This window comes from Mobula hypostoma, chromosome 11 (genome assembly GCF_963921235.1).
Source record: "Mobula hypostoma chromosome 11, sMobHyp1.1, whole genome shotgun sequence".
NCBI lineage: Eukaryota > Metazoa > Chordata > Chondrichthyes > Myliobatiformes > Myliobatidae > Mobula > Mobula hypostoma.
In genome coordinates, this window is record NC_086107.1 from 3,894,492 (window position 1) to 3,909,539 (window position 15,048).

General features: G+C 44.8%; 1 protein-coding gene across 4 annotated transcripts in view; it reads right to left on the bottom strand.

The window, feature by feature from the left end:
• Positions 1 to 2,475: 2,475 nt before the first annotated feature.
• Positions 2,476 to 15,048, bottom strand: part of LOC134353559 (BTB/POZ domain-containing protein 10) — a 165,451-nt gene continuing 152,878 nt past the window's right edge. For 3 of the 4 annotated variants that reach the window (XM_063061590.1, XM_063061591.1, XM_063061592.1), the window contains 2 exons: positions 5,418 to 5,528; positions 2,476 to 4,209 (listed from right to left, as the gene is read on the bottom strand). In XM_063061590.1, coding sequence (XP_062917660.1) covers positions 3,893 to 4,209; positions 5,418 to 5,528 — 428 coding nt within the window. In that variant the 3' untranslated portion in view covers positions 2,476 to 3,892. The remainder of the gene's footprint in view (positions 4,210 to 5,417; positions 5,529 to 15,048) is intronic. The other variant, XM_063061588.1, reaches the window with a different exon arrangement.

A 15,048-nucleotide genomic window follows, 5' to 3' on the forward strand; every position in this document is an offset into this window, starting at 1 on the left:
GTTTATTCCCCTCTTTAGATGCTGCCTGACCTGCTGAGTTCCTCCAGTATTTTGTGTGTGTTGTACAGATGTTTATTGTATTTGCTGTGAAACATTGCTTAAGGCTGCAGAGTTTAGTCAGTTTGTACAGTATTTTTTAAGAGGAATCATGTAAAAAAAAATCTTTTAAGCTTAAAATATTTGTATATATGGTGTAAACAGAATTTGTACTGACATTATTCTCTTCAACCACTTATCCCAGCCAAGTGACCTGTTTGTTTTAATGGAGACTTGCTGATTATTTTGTCTGTCTTCCTCTTCTTTTCAGCCCATCATCCCTACTGGGGCATAGGCCACTGACAGCAGCTCACCAGAGTCCTCTGTCCTGGGCCACACTTTCAAGTTATCACCACGTGCGTCCTTTCTCTCCCAGGAATGAGGTCTTTGGAGCTTCTGCAGCTCTGGTTTTTTTACGGGATAGGGTTGCAGCCCCATGGCGAACCATTCACAGCTGGGTTTGGGACTGTCCACGGGGAGTTCATACCCGTTCCTCCTCCTTTCACAGCCGGGTTTGGGACTGTCCGTGGGGTGTTCATACCCGTTCCTCCTCCTTTCACAGCCGGGTTTGGGACTGTCCACGGGGAGTTCATACCCGTCCCTCCTCCTTTCACAGCCGGGTTTGGGACTGTCCTTGGGGAGTTCATACCCGTCCCTCCTCCTTTCACAGCCGGGTTTGGGACTGTCCGTGGGGAGTTCATACCCGTCCCTCCTCCTTTCACAGCCGGGTTTGGGACTGTCCGTGGGGAGTTCATACCCGCCCCTCCTCCTTTCACAGCCGGGTTTGGGACTGTCCGTGGGGAGTTCATACCCGCCCCTCCTCCTTTCACAGCCGGGTTTGGGACTGTCTGTGGGGAGTTCATAACCGCTCCTCCTCCTTTCACAGCCGGGTTTGGGACTGTCCGTGGGGAGTTCATACCCGCTCCTCCTCCTTTCACAGCCGGGTTTGGGACTGTCCGTGGGGAGTTCATACCCGCTCCTCCTCCTTTCACAGCCGGGTTTGGGACTGTCCGTGGGGAGTTCATACCCGCTCCTCCTCCTTTCACAGCCGGGTTTGGGACTGTCTGTGGGGAGGAGTTCATAAGACCATAAGATATAGGAGCAGAAGTAGGCCATTCAGCCCATCGAGTCTGCTCCGCCATTCAACTAGTCATCCCCACTCTCCTGCCTTCTTCTTTGATGCCCTGGCTAATCAAGAACCTATCTATCCCTGCCTTAAATGCACCCAATGACTTCAAACCCAACCCTCCTCCTTTCATAACCAGACTTGGGACTGTCCATGGAGGAGCTGATTTTTGTCTGTGTATATATAAAACATTTTAATTTATTCCCCAACTTTCCCCCTTTGCTTGAACAGTGTGTCCACTGTCACCAGTTTTAATATTATACCTGGAAACTACCACCTCTTGCAAGTTGTGGTTCTGTTCAATGTTTCACTGTTCGTTAATGTATATTTTATTTTTGGAAAGAGAGCTGGATATATATTAAAGCAAAGAAACCAATAAAGAGCAAGATTGTGTTTAAGGGTAGAAGGAGAACTTGATACAAACATTGCAAAGACATTGAGAAAGTGGGCTGTCACAGTAGTGTAGCGGTTAGTGCGACACTATTACAGCTTGGGGTGTTGGGAATTTTGAATTCAATTCTGGCATCCTCTGTAAGCAAGATTGTACGTTCCTTTGCACAAGCGCGTGGGTTTCCTCTGGGTGCACCGGTTTCCTCTCATTGTCCGAAGGCATATTGATTGGTAGGTTAATTGGTCATTGCAAATTGTCCTGTGATTAGATATGGGATAAATCAGTGGATTGCTGGGAGGCACAGCTCAAAGGGCCTGTTCCAGGCTGTATCTCTAAATAAAATCCAACAGTTACACACCAGCTTGTTATTTCCTCACAAACACGAGGAAATCTGCAGATGCTGGAATTTCAAGCAACACAAAAGTTGCTGGTGAATGCAGCAGGCCAGGCAGCATCTATAGGAAGAGGTACAGTCAATGTTACAATTGGGCTGAGACCCTTTGTGAGTCCCGACGAAGGGTCTCAGCCCGAAACGTCGACTGTACATCTTCCTAGAGATGCTGCCTGGCCTGCTGCGTTCACCAGCAACTTTGATGTGTGTTGCTTGAATTTCCTCAATGTTCTCATTCCTTCTGCAAAGCTGCCATAACTTAATAGGTACCACTATCAGTTCTTTAATTTCACAGCAGAATAACAGATCTAAACCCACTTTGTGTCTCCTGCTGTACATTCATTCCCGTTATGACCCCTCAATGTTCATACTAATACCTTTTAAACAGGCAGCACAACTCTTTCAAGGCTGAATTGTTGACCCTCTGCATCCCTGGATGAAAATTTTTCCTTAGTCCTTTGACCGTTAAAGTTCAGATAAGTTCAAGTTTAATTGTCATTCAATCATAAACATGAATACAGCCAAACAAAACAGTGTTCCTCTGGGGCCAAGGTGTAAAACGATAATCACACATAGCACATAGAATAACAGCAGCAAAAAAACATAGTTACAAAAACATTTTTTTAAGCAATATAGCCCAAGTCCTTGGATGTCATGGCCTGTAGATTGACGGTGCGTGGATGTCGTCCCGAAGCCACGTTTCTGCAAGAACAGACCCTCGCATCACTCAGTGCAGATGAACACAATCCAGCTTGTCTTCCACTGGCTGAACACCGGAGGGCAGCACCAACCCAGCCCAGCAACCCCCAATTTAACCCTAGCCTTAACTGAACAAGTTACAACGATCAATTAATCTACTAACTGGTATGTCTTTGAAATATGGGAGGAAACCGGAGCACCCAGAGGACACCCACGCACTCATGGGAAGAACACACAGACTTACAGAGGACACCGAATTGAACTCCAAACTCCCACGCCCTGAGCTGTAATAGTGTCGTGCCAACCACTACACTACTGTGGCACCCTTTTCCTTCAAAAAAACTTCTTTTGAGGTTCAAGTCTCACTCATGAGAACAGCAAATTTTGAGGGAGCAGGTGCCAGAGGTGCAATATTTTGGACTGCTCACCGTCAGTACCCTCCTGCACACTTAAGTTATTTTTTTTTACAGTGGTGATAAATACACCCCCGTGTTCTGAACCCATATTTATCCTCCAGTGGTACTGGGATTGAGATCTTGTCACATGGAGAAATATTGTAGAGTCAGTTTGACACTTTTGAATTAGGTTGTAAGAAAACTTCACCGAACAAGAGAAATGCTTGAGATGTTTATTTATATAATCATTCCTCAGCTGTTAGAAATGCAAAGAACACTCCTGCAACATGTACATATATTTCAGGAAACTAAACTTCATGGAGCAGCACTCCTCTCTGCACACAGCAATACTTAGAAATATCGGCTCTATAACCCACCATCCCCAAGGAATAACTATGCCCGAAGAACAAATGCTTCAAACCACCAGGGCAAATTTGGTGCACAGAGTCTAGAGATCACTTTGCCCCATGCTGTATCTGCAGAAATTTAATGCATTTCACAGAACACGTGGTTTTTCAAACACAAAAGAAATATTACAGATCAAAGCCATTCCCCCGGTACATAGCACCCAGATTGCAATAGCCTTTTCTAAATAACATTGTGCATTTAAAAATAAAAATGGAAGAAACAAATACATCACGCTCTCACTCCTCTTCCTGGCAACAAAAGCAATCGGCTTTCGGCCTTGGTGTTTGGAAAATACAAGCTGTAACTTGGTTACGCCGAAAGTTCATGTTAGTGTACGACGTTGACACACGCTTTCTCTCGCACGGATAAATGCAATACGAGGATGTCATTTGGCAACGGCATGCTCTGGGGTTTCCGGCAGCTCCCCACCTCCTCCTCGCGAGGCATCAGACGGCCGGGGGCGGGGGCGGCGGCTCCAGCTCGCCTTCGTTGTTGCCATTGACCGGCAGGTTGGGCAGCACGTCCAGCTCGTCCACCTGCGGTGTGGGGTGCAGGACCACCAGCTGGTCCTGGGGGATGTCTGCTGCCGCCGCCGCCAGGTTGGTGATGGACTTGCTCTTCACGCACTGGAAGTCAACGTGGCGGCTTTTACCCTCCTCCTTCTCCCAGGACATCCTGATGAAGGGACGCTGCACGTAGTTGTAGATGACCTCGGGCCGGCCCCCAGGTCTTTTTTTCACCTTCTCCTTGTATGTGGGGTAACCTGAACACAGAGCATACACCGTGATAACAAAGCCCACAACATGACAAGTGGTCCTCAGCAACACAGGCAGAGTCAAATGCCTCTGTATCTGAAAATTACCCGCTATCAATGATACATTTACAGAAAGGAGCCGGGAAATAGTCCGTAACATCATGAAAACTCCCACCCACCCTGCCCATGGACTCCATCAAGGAGGAGGCTACATAGCATCCATGCCAAGACCACTAAACTCCAAAACCGTTACATTCCCCAAAGTGATCAACACCTCCACACACCAACCACCACTACTTATCAGTTCCAATCAGTCACCTTATGTACAGACACTCCCGTGCCTAGCGTCACTTTACAGACATACAATCAATCTCTAGATACAAGCTTTCTTAAGTATTTATATTAGTTGTGTCTTCTTTTATTATCTTACTGTTTTTTTTGTGCTGCATCGCATTCTGAGTAACAATTATTTCCTCTCCTTTACACTTGTATACTGGAAATGATGTTAAACTATCTTGAATATGCTGACAGAGAGATGATTTACGATCAGTTCAAATACAAGAAAGTTGATGAAACTTGAGGGACTAGGTTACAAGACATTATTCCTCTGAGAAATCATGGTGGGCATAGATAGGGCGAATGCACTCAGTCTTTCTCCCAGGGTTAGAGAATCAAGAACAAGAGGGCTGGCTTAGGCTTGGGGGTAGAGATATAACAGGAACTTGAGGGGCAACATTTGTTTTACACATCTGTTTGGAATGAATGGCCAGAGGAAGAATCTGAGGAAGGTACAATAAGAATTTTTAAAGGACACTTGGATAGGTACATGCACTGGAAAGGTTTAGTAGGTCATGGGCCAGGTGTACCATGGAGTGCATTCTAACTGGTTGCATTACCGTCTGGTAAAGTGGGGCCACAGCAACCGCACAGGATCAGAAAAAGCTGCAGAAAGTTGTAAACTTAGCTAGCACTAGCTTCCCCAGATCCAGGACACTTCTCACTGTAATTCATAGTTTTTATTATGTACGACATTGTGCTGCTGCCACAGAACAACAAATCTTGTGCCATATGCCGGTGATATTAGACCTGACTCTGAACGAGTTTGGATGGGACACCTTGGGCAGCACGGAGTAGTAGGACTGAACGGGCTGTTTCCGTGCTGTATGACTCTGGAACTCTACTCCATTTCGCAATATCCAGGCAAATCCTCAGCTTACCTTCAATACCCAGCCTGATCTTCTTCAGTCCTCGTTCCTTCAGCACAGTCTTGGCTACATCTCGGTTCTCAATATATTTGAAGAATCGGTATAACTTGGTACTGTAAATAACTTGAGATGAGATAAGAGTCACATTATTATGGATGTATTCCAACAAGCAAACAAGTTCAAAAATTTATTATTACAGTACATATATGTCACCATATACTACCCTGAGATTCATTTTCTTGTGGGTATCCATTGTAAATACAAAGAAACATAACAGAATCATTGAAAACACCAACATGCATAAGACAACAAACTGCAATTACAAAAAAATAGAAAAAACTAAGTAATAATAAATAAGCAAACAATAAATATCAAGAACATAAAAGTGGGTCCATAGATTGTGGAATCCGTTCAGAGCTGAGGTTCAAAAGCCTTACGGTCGAGAGGTAATAATTGTTCCTGAACATGGTGGCGTGGGTTCTCCTTCCGAATGGCAGCAGTGAGAGCAGAGTATGATACTGGGTGGTGGTGGGGGCCCGCGATGATAGATTTTGCTTTCCTGTGACAACGTTTCATGTAGATGTGCTCAATGGTGGTGAGGGCTTTACCTGTGATGGACTGGGCTGTATCCAACACCTTTTGTAGGTTTTTCCATTCAAGGTTATTGGGATTTCCAAGCAGGCTGTGATGCAGTCAGTATACTCTCCAGCGCACATCTACAGAAGGGGGTTTGTCCGAAGTTGCTATCACCCATTCATTCTTCCCACCATCGGTAGTATCTACCGAAGTTGCTGCCTCATGAAGTTGCCATCGAAGAACCCCACCATCCAGGCCATGCCATCTTCTCACAGCTACCATCAGGCAGGAGATGCAGAAGCCTAAAGTCCCACACCATCAGGTTCAAAAACAGCTACTTCCCTTCAACTATTCAGTTCTTGAACCAACTAGCACAGCTCTAATCACTAGTAACACTATGACCAATCTGCACTTAAAATGGACTGTTCCTATTTGTTCTAAGATAAAAGATTAGCTTTATTCGTCACATTCACTCTAAAACATACAGTGAAATTCATCTTCTGCATCAACGACCAACACAATCCAAGGATGTGCTTGGGGCAGCCTGCAAGTGTTGCCAGGTTTGTGGTGCCAACGTAGCATGTCGACAACTCACTAACCTTAACCCAGAATGTGGGAGAAAACCCACACAGTCACAGGGAAACATACAAACTCTTTGCAGACAGCAGCAGGAATTGAACCTGAGTCACCAACACTGTAAAGCATTACACTAACCCCTTATAAATTGTTCAAATTGTGAAGTTTATTATTGAACAGACTGAGCAGCTTTTCTCTCATAAACTGAAGGCTGAGTGGGGACTTGAAGTCTTTTTTTAAATTTAAAGACCCATCAGGGTGACAGGCCCTTCTAGGCCAAAAGCCCGACACCACCCATGTAATCAATTACTTTACTAATCTGTATAGGTTTGAAATGCGGGAGGAAACGAGCAGCTACAGAAAACCCAGGCGGTCATGGGGAGAACGTACAAACTCCTTACAGACAGAGGCGGGAATCGAACCCAGGTCACTGTCACTGTCACTGAAATAGTGTTATGCTAACTGCTGCACTACTGCGCCACATTTGCGTGACGGACTGGGCTATACTTACAACTCTCTGTAATAAAAAAAATAATTCCTGCTGAATTCAATACAGGCAAATATGACAGCTTGTGCACACAAAAGTATGTTGCAGCTCGAGTACGCATTCCAGCCTGCCCCCCTCCAGTGTGGTTTGCATTCCAGCCTGTCAGCCTCAAGGTTATTTTACTGAACAAGGACTGGCTTGGCAGAGGGCAGCAGGTCCCAAGCAAGACACCATCTGGTTCACAGCGAGAATGCAATATGGATAATCAATCTTCAGTGATTAGCTTTTCTCTTGTAACTAACTAGCTTCCAGAGCCAAAGCAGCAATGGTTACCGCTGTGGTCATGTTTCAAAAGGCCAGTGAAGTTCAGTAGGACGGATGCAATTGTGTTCTCTGTAGATATTGAGAATGGGAAGTGCATCAGCTAATCTTTGGAACTATAGATGAGCAGAGAAACCTTTGCTTTGTGAAGTCGCCTTGCAAGAGCTTTCTAATTAATGTTAGTCTTCCGTTCTTTATCCTCAGCCTGACAGTTTCTTTCCTTCAGGTAATTATCCAATTCCCAGTGAAAGTGACTCCGTTCCTCTCAATTCTTACCACTCTCCTGCAGGGAGGTTTCTTCACCAGTCCTGTTTCAAGTGGCATGGTAATGTAAGCTAGGGCCAGCAATCACTATTCGGGGCTCAACTCCCACTGTTGTCTCTAAGGAATTGATACATTCTCCCCAGGACCATGCACTCTTCCTCTGGCTGACCCAGTTTTCAAAGACATACAGGTTAGGAGTGGTAAGTTGGGGGCCTGCTACGTTGGCATCGGAAGTGCAGTGATACTTCCCCCAGCGCATCCCCAATCTGTGTTGGCCATTGATGCAAAACGATGCATTTCACTGAATGATTCAATGTTTCAAAGCAATTCTTTAATCTTTAACCCTCTAATTTCCAATTCCACTGCCACTAGCAGTAGAGTCTCCTTATTTATCAAAGGTCTTTATATTTCAATAGTGTTGATGAAGTGAGCAGAGACCAACGCTGGGTAGTAGCGACCCCTTTAACAATGAGTACCATCATACACCTCAGATATCGGCGGTCTCAGTTGTAGCTCAACTCAGGGAACTAAAAGGATTTAGGCTCAACAATCACAGATGTGTTAAAACAGGTGTGGTAGGCAATGGCAGAGTGTGTCTGGGAAGCTGAAACATATCCATGTTGCCACAATACATGTCCATAAGACCATAAGACATATGAGCACAATGAGGTAATTCAGCCCATCGAGTCTGCTCTGCCATTCCATCATGGCCAATACATTATCCCTCTCAACCCCATTCTCCTGCCTTCTCCATGTACCCTTGAATGCCCTGACTAATCAAGAACCTATCAACTTCTGTTAAATATACCCAATGACTTGGCCTTTACAGCTGTCAGTGGCAATAAACTTCCTCTGAATCAGACCTTCTGTCTAAAGAAATTCCTTCTCTCTGTTTAGAATCGATGTCCCTCTATTCTGAAGCCGTGACCTGGGGTCCTCGACATCCCCACTATAGGAAACATCCTCTCCACATCTACTCTACCCAGGCCTTTCAATATTTGATCTTTGTTAGACACTGACTGCTTGGGGCCCATCCCTCCTGTAGATACTATCAATTGTGGGGAGGGATTTTCTTGTGATATATTGGGCTAAGCCCATTGGGCTAATTCTCTGCAGCTTCTTATATTCTTGTGCTTTCAAGTTGCCATACCAGACCACAAAGCAACTAGTCAGGATACTTTTGACAGTGCATCTGCAAAAGCTTGGCCCACCGAGTCTGCTCTGCCATTCCATCATGGCTGATTTCTGTGGTTTTTGGATGCTAACTTTTACTATTTGGATTAACTTTGTGCCGTAGTTAGTTCATTAGAACACTACAGCATAGTACAGGCCCTTCTGTCTGGATGTTGCATGTTTAACCTACTCCAAGATCAATCTAACCCCTCCCTCCCACATATCCTATTTTTCTATCATCCATATGCCTATTTAAGAGTTTCTTAAATGTCCCTAACGTATCTGCCTGTACCACCACAACTGGACGGGGTTCATGCACCCACCATTTTCTACATAAAGGATCTTACCTCTGACATTCCCCCCTCCACAATACTTTCCTCCAACCACCTTAAAATTATACTCCCTGGTATTAGCCATTTCTGCCTTGGGAAAAAGTCTCTCGCTGTCTGCTCTATCTACGTCTCTTATCATCTTGTACACTTCAATCCAGTCACTTTGCCTCCTTCACTCCAGAGACAAAGGTTATTTTGGAACATTGAGAAGAGAAGCCCGCAGCGTGCAGCATATTTAGTCAGAGGCTGAAACACAATTCAGTAATGATTGCGCCTTAGCTGCTGGGCTCTGACAGAAGCAGCAGTTGCTCAAATTTAAAGACAAATTCTGTGGTCAAGAAAGCATTCGGTGCATTGGCCTTCATCAATCGTGGGATTGAGTTTAGGAGCCGAGAGGTAATGTTGCAGCTATATAGGACCCTGGTCAGACCCCACTTGGAGCACTGTGTTCAGTTCTGGTCTCCTCACTACAGGAAGGATGTGGAAACCATAGAAAGGGTGCAGAGGAGATTTACCTTATGAGAATAGGTTGAGTAAACTTGGCCTTTTCTCCTTGGAGCGACGGAGGATGAGAGGTGACCCGATAGAGGTGTATAAGATGATGAGAGACATTGATCGTGTGGATAGTCAGAGGCTTTTTCCCCAGGGCTGAAATGGCTAGCGCGAAAAGGCACAGTTTTAAGGTGCTTGGAAGCAGGTACAGAGGAGATATCAGGGGTAAGATTTCTACGCAGAGAGTGGTGAGTGCGTAGAATGGGCTGCCGGCGACGATGGTGGAGGCGGATACGATAGGGTCTTTTAAGAGACTCCTGGACAGGTACATGGAGCTTAGAAAAGTAGAGGGCTATGGGTAACCCTAGGTAATTTCTCAGGTAAGGACATGTTCGGCACAGCTTTGTGGGCCGAAGGGCCTGTATTGTGCTGTAGGTTTTCTATGTTTCTATAAAGAGAATAGCTTTATAAGTCATATTTACAGTGAAATCTATCGCTTGCATCAACAACCAACACTGTCCGAGGATGTTCTGGGGCAGCCCGCAAGTGTCAACACACTTCCAGCGCCAACAACTCACTAACCCGAACTTGTACATCTCTGGAATGTGGGAGGAAACATACACAGTCACCGGGACAACATACAAACTCTTTGTAGAGATCAGTGTGAACTGAACGATGATCAGTGATCTCTGGTGTTGTAAAGAGCTGTGTTAACCACTGTGCTAGTATTTTTGTTGTTTCAAATTTCAATAGTTCTGTGCTGACATTTTACTCCATGGCTGCAGAAAATACAGTTATTACAAGATATGCAAAGACATATTCATCAGCCCAATGCATTGCGACCAGCACAAATTAGTGCTGAAGATCAGACACACAAGAGATTCTGCAGATATTGAAAATCCAGAGCAACACACACACACACACACACACACAATGCTGGAGGAACTCAGCAGGTCAGGCAGCATCTATGGAGAGGAATAAACAGTCAGTGCTTCAAGACGAGACCCTTCATTGGGACTGGGAAGTAAGGGGGAAGATGCCAGAATAAGAAGGTGGGGAGAGAGGAAGGAGGAGAGGCTAGCAGTTGATAGGTGAGACCTGGTGAGGGGGAAGATGGGTGGGTGAGGGAGGGAGGATGAAATGCAAAGCTGGGAGGTGATAAATGAAAGAGGTAAAGGGCTATAGGAGGAATCTTTTTATTTTTTTTAAATTTGAGATACAGCATGGAATGGGCCCTTCAAACCATGCAGCCCAGCAATGCCTTGCTTTGACCCTAGCCTAATCACAGGACAATTTTCAATCACCCATCACCCTACCAACCAGTACGTCTTTAGACTGTGGAAGGAAACCAGTGGAATCACAAGGAGAATGTGCAAACTCCTTACAGGCAACAGCAGGAATTAAATGAACCTGGATCGCTGGTACTTAGCGACTACGCCACTGTGATGGGTGAGTGGACATGGGGAAAAAGGGAAGGAGGAGAGAAACCGGGGGAGGTGAGGAGAAGAGAAGGGAAGAGAGAGGAACCAGAATCGGAAATGGAAAAGAGAGAAGGAGTAGGGAGAAGAAATCTGGTATTGCCCCGTTAGCTGAGAGACACTTCAAAAGACAATGATCTTCGAGAGGTGGTGCCTTAAGAAGGCGACAGCCATCATTAAGGACCCTCCCCACCTGCGACATGCCCTCTTCTCGTTACTATGTTCAAGGAGAAGGTGCAGGACCCTGAAGACTCACACAATTCAGAACAGCTTCCTCCCCTCTGCCATCAGATTTCCGAATGGACATTGAACCCATGAAGACTATCCCACTATTTTTGCTTTCTTTTTGTACTGCTTATTATATTTATATTTCTCATTGTAAATTATAGTAATACTTTATGTATTGTACCAAAATACATAAAATGCTGCAAATACATGAAACCTCTTACCGCAAAACAAATTTCTCGACACTTTTCAGTGATAATAAACCTGATTTTGATTCGGAGAGGTGATGGGCTGGCGAGGGGGAACCAGAATGAGGAATGGAAACGAGAGGAGGTGGCTGGGGGAGAAATCAGGTGCTGCAGATCCATCCAACAGCTCTGGAAACATCGGTCTAAAATGAGTGGCAGGCAAGACCTGCTCTGTACAAATCACCGTTGAAGATATCTATCTGGATATAGAACACAGAACATAGAAATCTACAGCACATTACAGGCCCTTCAGCCCACAACATTGTGCCAACCATGTAACCTACTCTAGAAGCTGCCTAGAATTTCCCTACCGCATAACCCTCTATTTTGCTAAGCTTCATGTATCTATCTAAGAATCTTTTAAAAGACCCTATTGTATCCGCCTCTACCACTATCGCTGGCAGTGCATTCCACACATCAACCACTGTGAGAAAAACTTACCTCTGACATTCCCCTTGAACCTACTTCCAAACACTTTAAAACTATGCCCCCTCCTGTTAGCCATTTCAGCCCTGGGAAAAAGCCTCTGGCTATCCACATGATTAATGCCTCCCTTCATCTTATATACCTCAGCAGTTGACATTTCAGTAGCATCCAGCATTTGGGATGCGGCTGTTTGAGCCAAAGGCTATGCTAAAAGCTTAGCTCTAAGATGAAGAAGAACAGACATTAAGCTCGCAGGTTTATGATGTGTAAAATCATGTGACACTATTTCAAACGGGGGCTATCCTGAGTCCTGGCCAATGTTTAATCAACATCACTATGTAACGCCCTGGGAAAGGGTTCACTATTAATGTAATGGTTTTTCTGTAGCAGCAGTGCTTGGGTTATGTCTAGAGATAATGGGGGCTTTGGAATGTGCGCTGTCCAGTGAAGGGAGTGTTTTTTTCTTGTTGTGTGCCTGAGACCGTGGCGACCTGGGTCTTTTGTTTGGTGGAAGATGGAGAGAGAAGATGCTAGAACAGAGAGGTCATAGACAGCAGGACAGAGTGGACTTGAAATGGGGCCAGGAGTCGACGAAGCCCGGGGAAGTCGATGGAGGACCAGTGGAACGGAAACCGTGAGCTCCAAATTGTGCACGTTAGACTGTTTCATTAAAATGGGCCCTTTTCTTTTTGTTTTTCTTTACTAACCCTCTAGTCGAATTAAGAATTATAAAGCTAAATCATTTAATTGCATATGGTGTACTATCTGTGATTTCGTGGTACTGATTTGTAACAGGGTAACACATCATGCAGCATCCACACAAACAGGAGGTTGTGCACCTCAATCTCACACATTTGGTGGGGCCTGAGATTGTCTTCCCAAGACTTACACAGCCAACAGAATCTAAGGGTTACAACTAGAACAGCTTACCCAGCAATTGAAGCAATACCATTAACTGAAGATGCTTGCATAGCATATAGAACAATAAGCATTGTGCCAAACAAATTAAATTAGTAATATAATAGCCAACTAAATCAACCCTTTCTGCCTACACATTGTTCGTATCCCTCCATTTTCCTCACATCCATGTGCCTATCTAAACATCTCTTAAAAGTCCCTAAAGTATCTGCCTCTACCATGACCTCAGGCAGTGCATTTCAGTCACCTACCACTCTTTGTGTAAAAAAACTTGCCCTCACATCTCCTTTGAAATTACCCCTCATCTTAAATTCATGCCCTCTGGCACTAGACATTTGAACCTTGGGAAAAAGATACTGTCCGTCTATGCCTCTCATAACCTTATAAACCTCTACAAGATCTCCCCTCAGCCACCACCAATCTAGAGAAAACAACTCAAGTTTGTCCAAACCTCTCATTATAACACATGCCCTCTAATCCAGGCAACCTCCTGGTAAACCTCTTCTGCACCCTCTCCAAGCCTTGTATCCTTCCTATAATGTGACAACCGGAACTAGCTCGCCCCATTATAATTTGCGAAACTGCTTCAGTTGCTGAAGTTCCAACATTCCAAACCCCTTTTCATCTTTCTGCAGTAGAATAGGCCATTCAAACCCTCAAACCCGTCAAGTTATTCAATGAGCGGCTCATCTGTAACCACATTTGTATCTCTATTTAACCTCAAGTCTTCTACAACGATATTTAGTCGGCTGCAGGGAACAATACAAGACACAATTTGAAAACTAGTGTACGGTTTACGATTATATACTCAGTCCTTCATTTTTCTCAGCTTGGTTCTCTCTCCTCCCCAATCTCTAAAGCCCTGATCGAGCTGGGCAAATACAGCCAAACATTCAACATAGAAGCAGAATTAAGCCATTCAGTCCATTTCACCATGGCTGATTTATTTTCCATCCCAATCCCATTCTCTTGCCTTCTCCCCATAACCTCTGACACCCTTACTAATCAAGAACCCATCCGCTCTGCTATAACCTCTGCTATTAGGGTGCCATGGTAGCGCAGTGGTTAGTGCGACACTCTTACAGTTCGGGGCATTCCAGAGTTCAGTTATGGCACTGTCAGTAAGGAGTTAGTACGTTCTCTCCGTGACCATGTGAGCTTCCTCCGGGTGCTCCAGTTTCCTCCCACAGTCCAAAGATGTAATGACCAGTAGGTTTGTTGGCCATTGCAAATTCTACTGTGAGTGGGCTAGTGTTAAATAGTTGGGTTGCTGGGCGATATGGCTTCTAGGGCCAGGAGGGCATGTCCAGTGCTATATCTGTAAATACAATAAATATTATGTCTTCTCCTCCCAATTTGCTCAAAGAAAACCTTACTTCATGTTCTTGCACCTTACTGTCTTCCTGTACTACACTCTCTACGTGACTATAACAATTTATTCTGCATTCTGTTATTGCTTCCTTTGTTCTAACTCAATGCCCAGTGTACCGATCTGATCTGTATGAACTGAATGCAAGATCTCAGTGCATGTGACAGTAATAAGCCATTCCAATTCCATTAGACAGGGAGAGAGTGAAGTGTTTAGGACAGTCAGACACAGACAAACAGACAGAAACACAGGCACAGAGAGAGACACACTGATGCTCAATTATGTGGAGAGGATATTTCCAATGGTGGGAGAGTCTAGGACCAGAGAACACAGCCACAGAATACAAGATCATGCCTTTAGAACGGAGATGAGGAGGAATTTCAGACAGAGTGGTGAATCTGTGGAATTCATTGCCACAGACAGCCGTGGAGATCAACTCATTGGGTATTATTCAATGCAGAGATTGATAGGTTTTCGATTAGTCACGGCATCAACGTTTACAGAGAGAAGGCAGGGGAATAGGGTATGAGAATGATAAAAATCAACCATGACGGAATAAGTCTTGATAGGCCAAATGGCCTAATTCTGCTCTTACTGGAGTCTTCTGGTTTTTATACCTTGGACTAGGTTTTCAGAGTCAAACTCAAGCCTAGCATGTTCACAGCCAGAGCTGAGTTAGTTACTGAGGATATCTGCACAAAGGAACTGAGGTAGTCACACTAATGTAAGTGTATTAGGCACCATCAGGAACCTGTCAT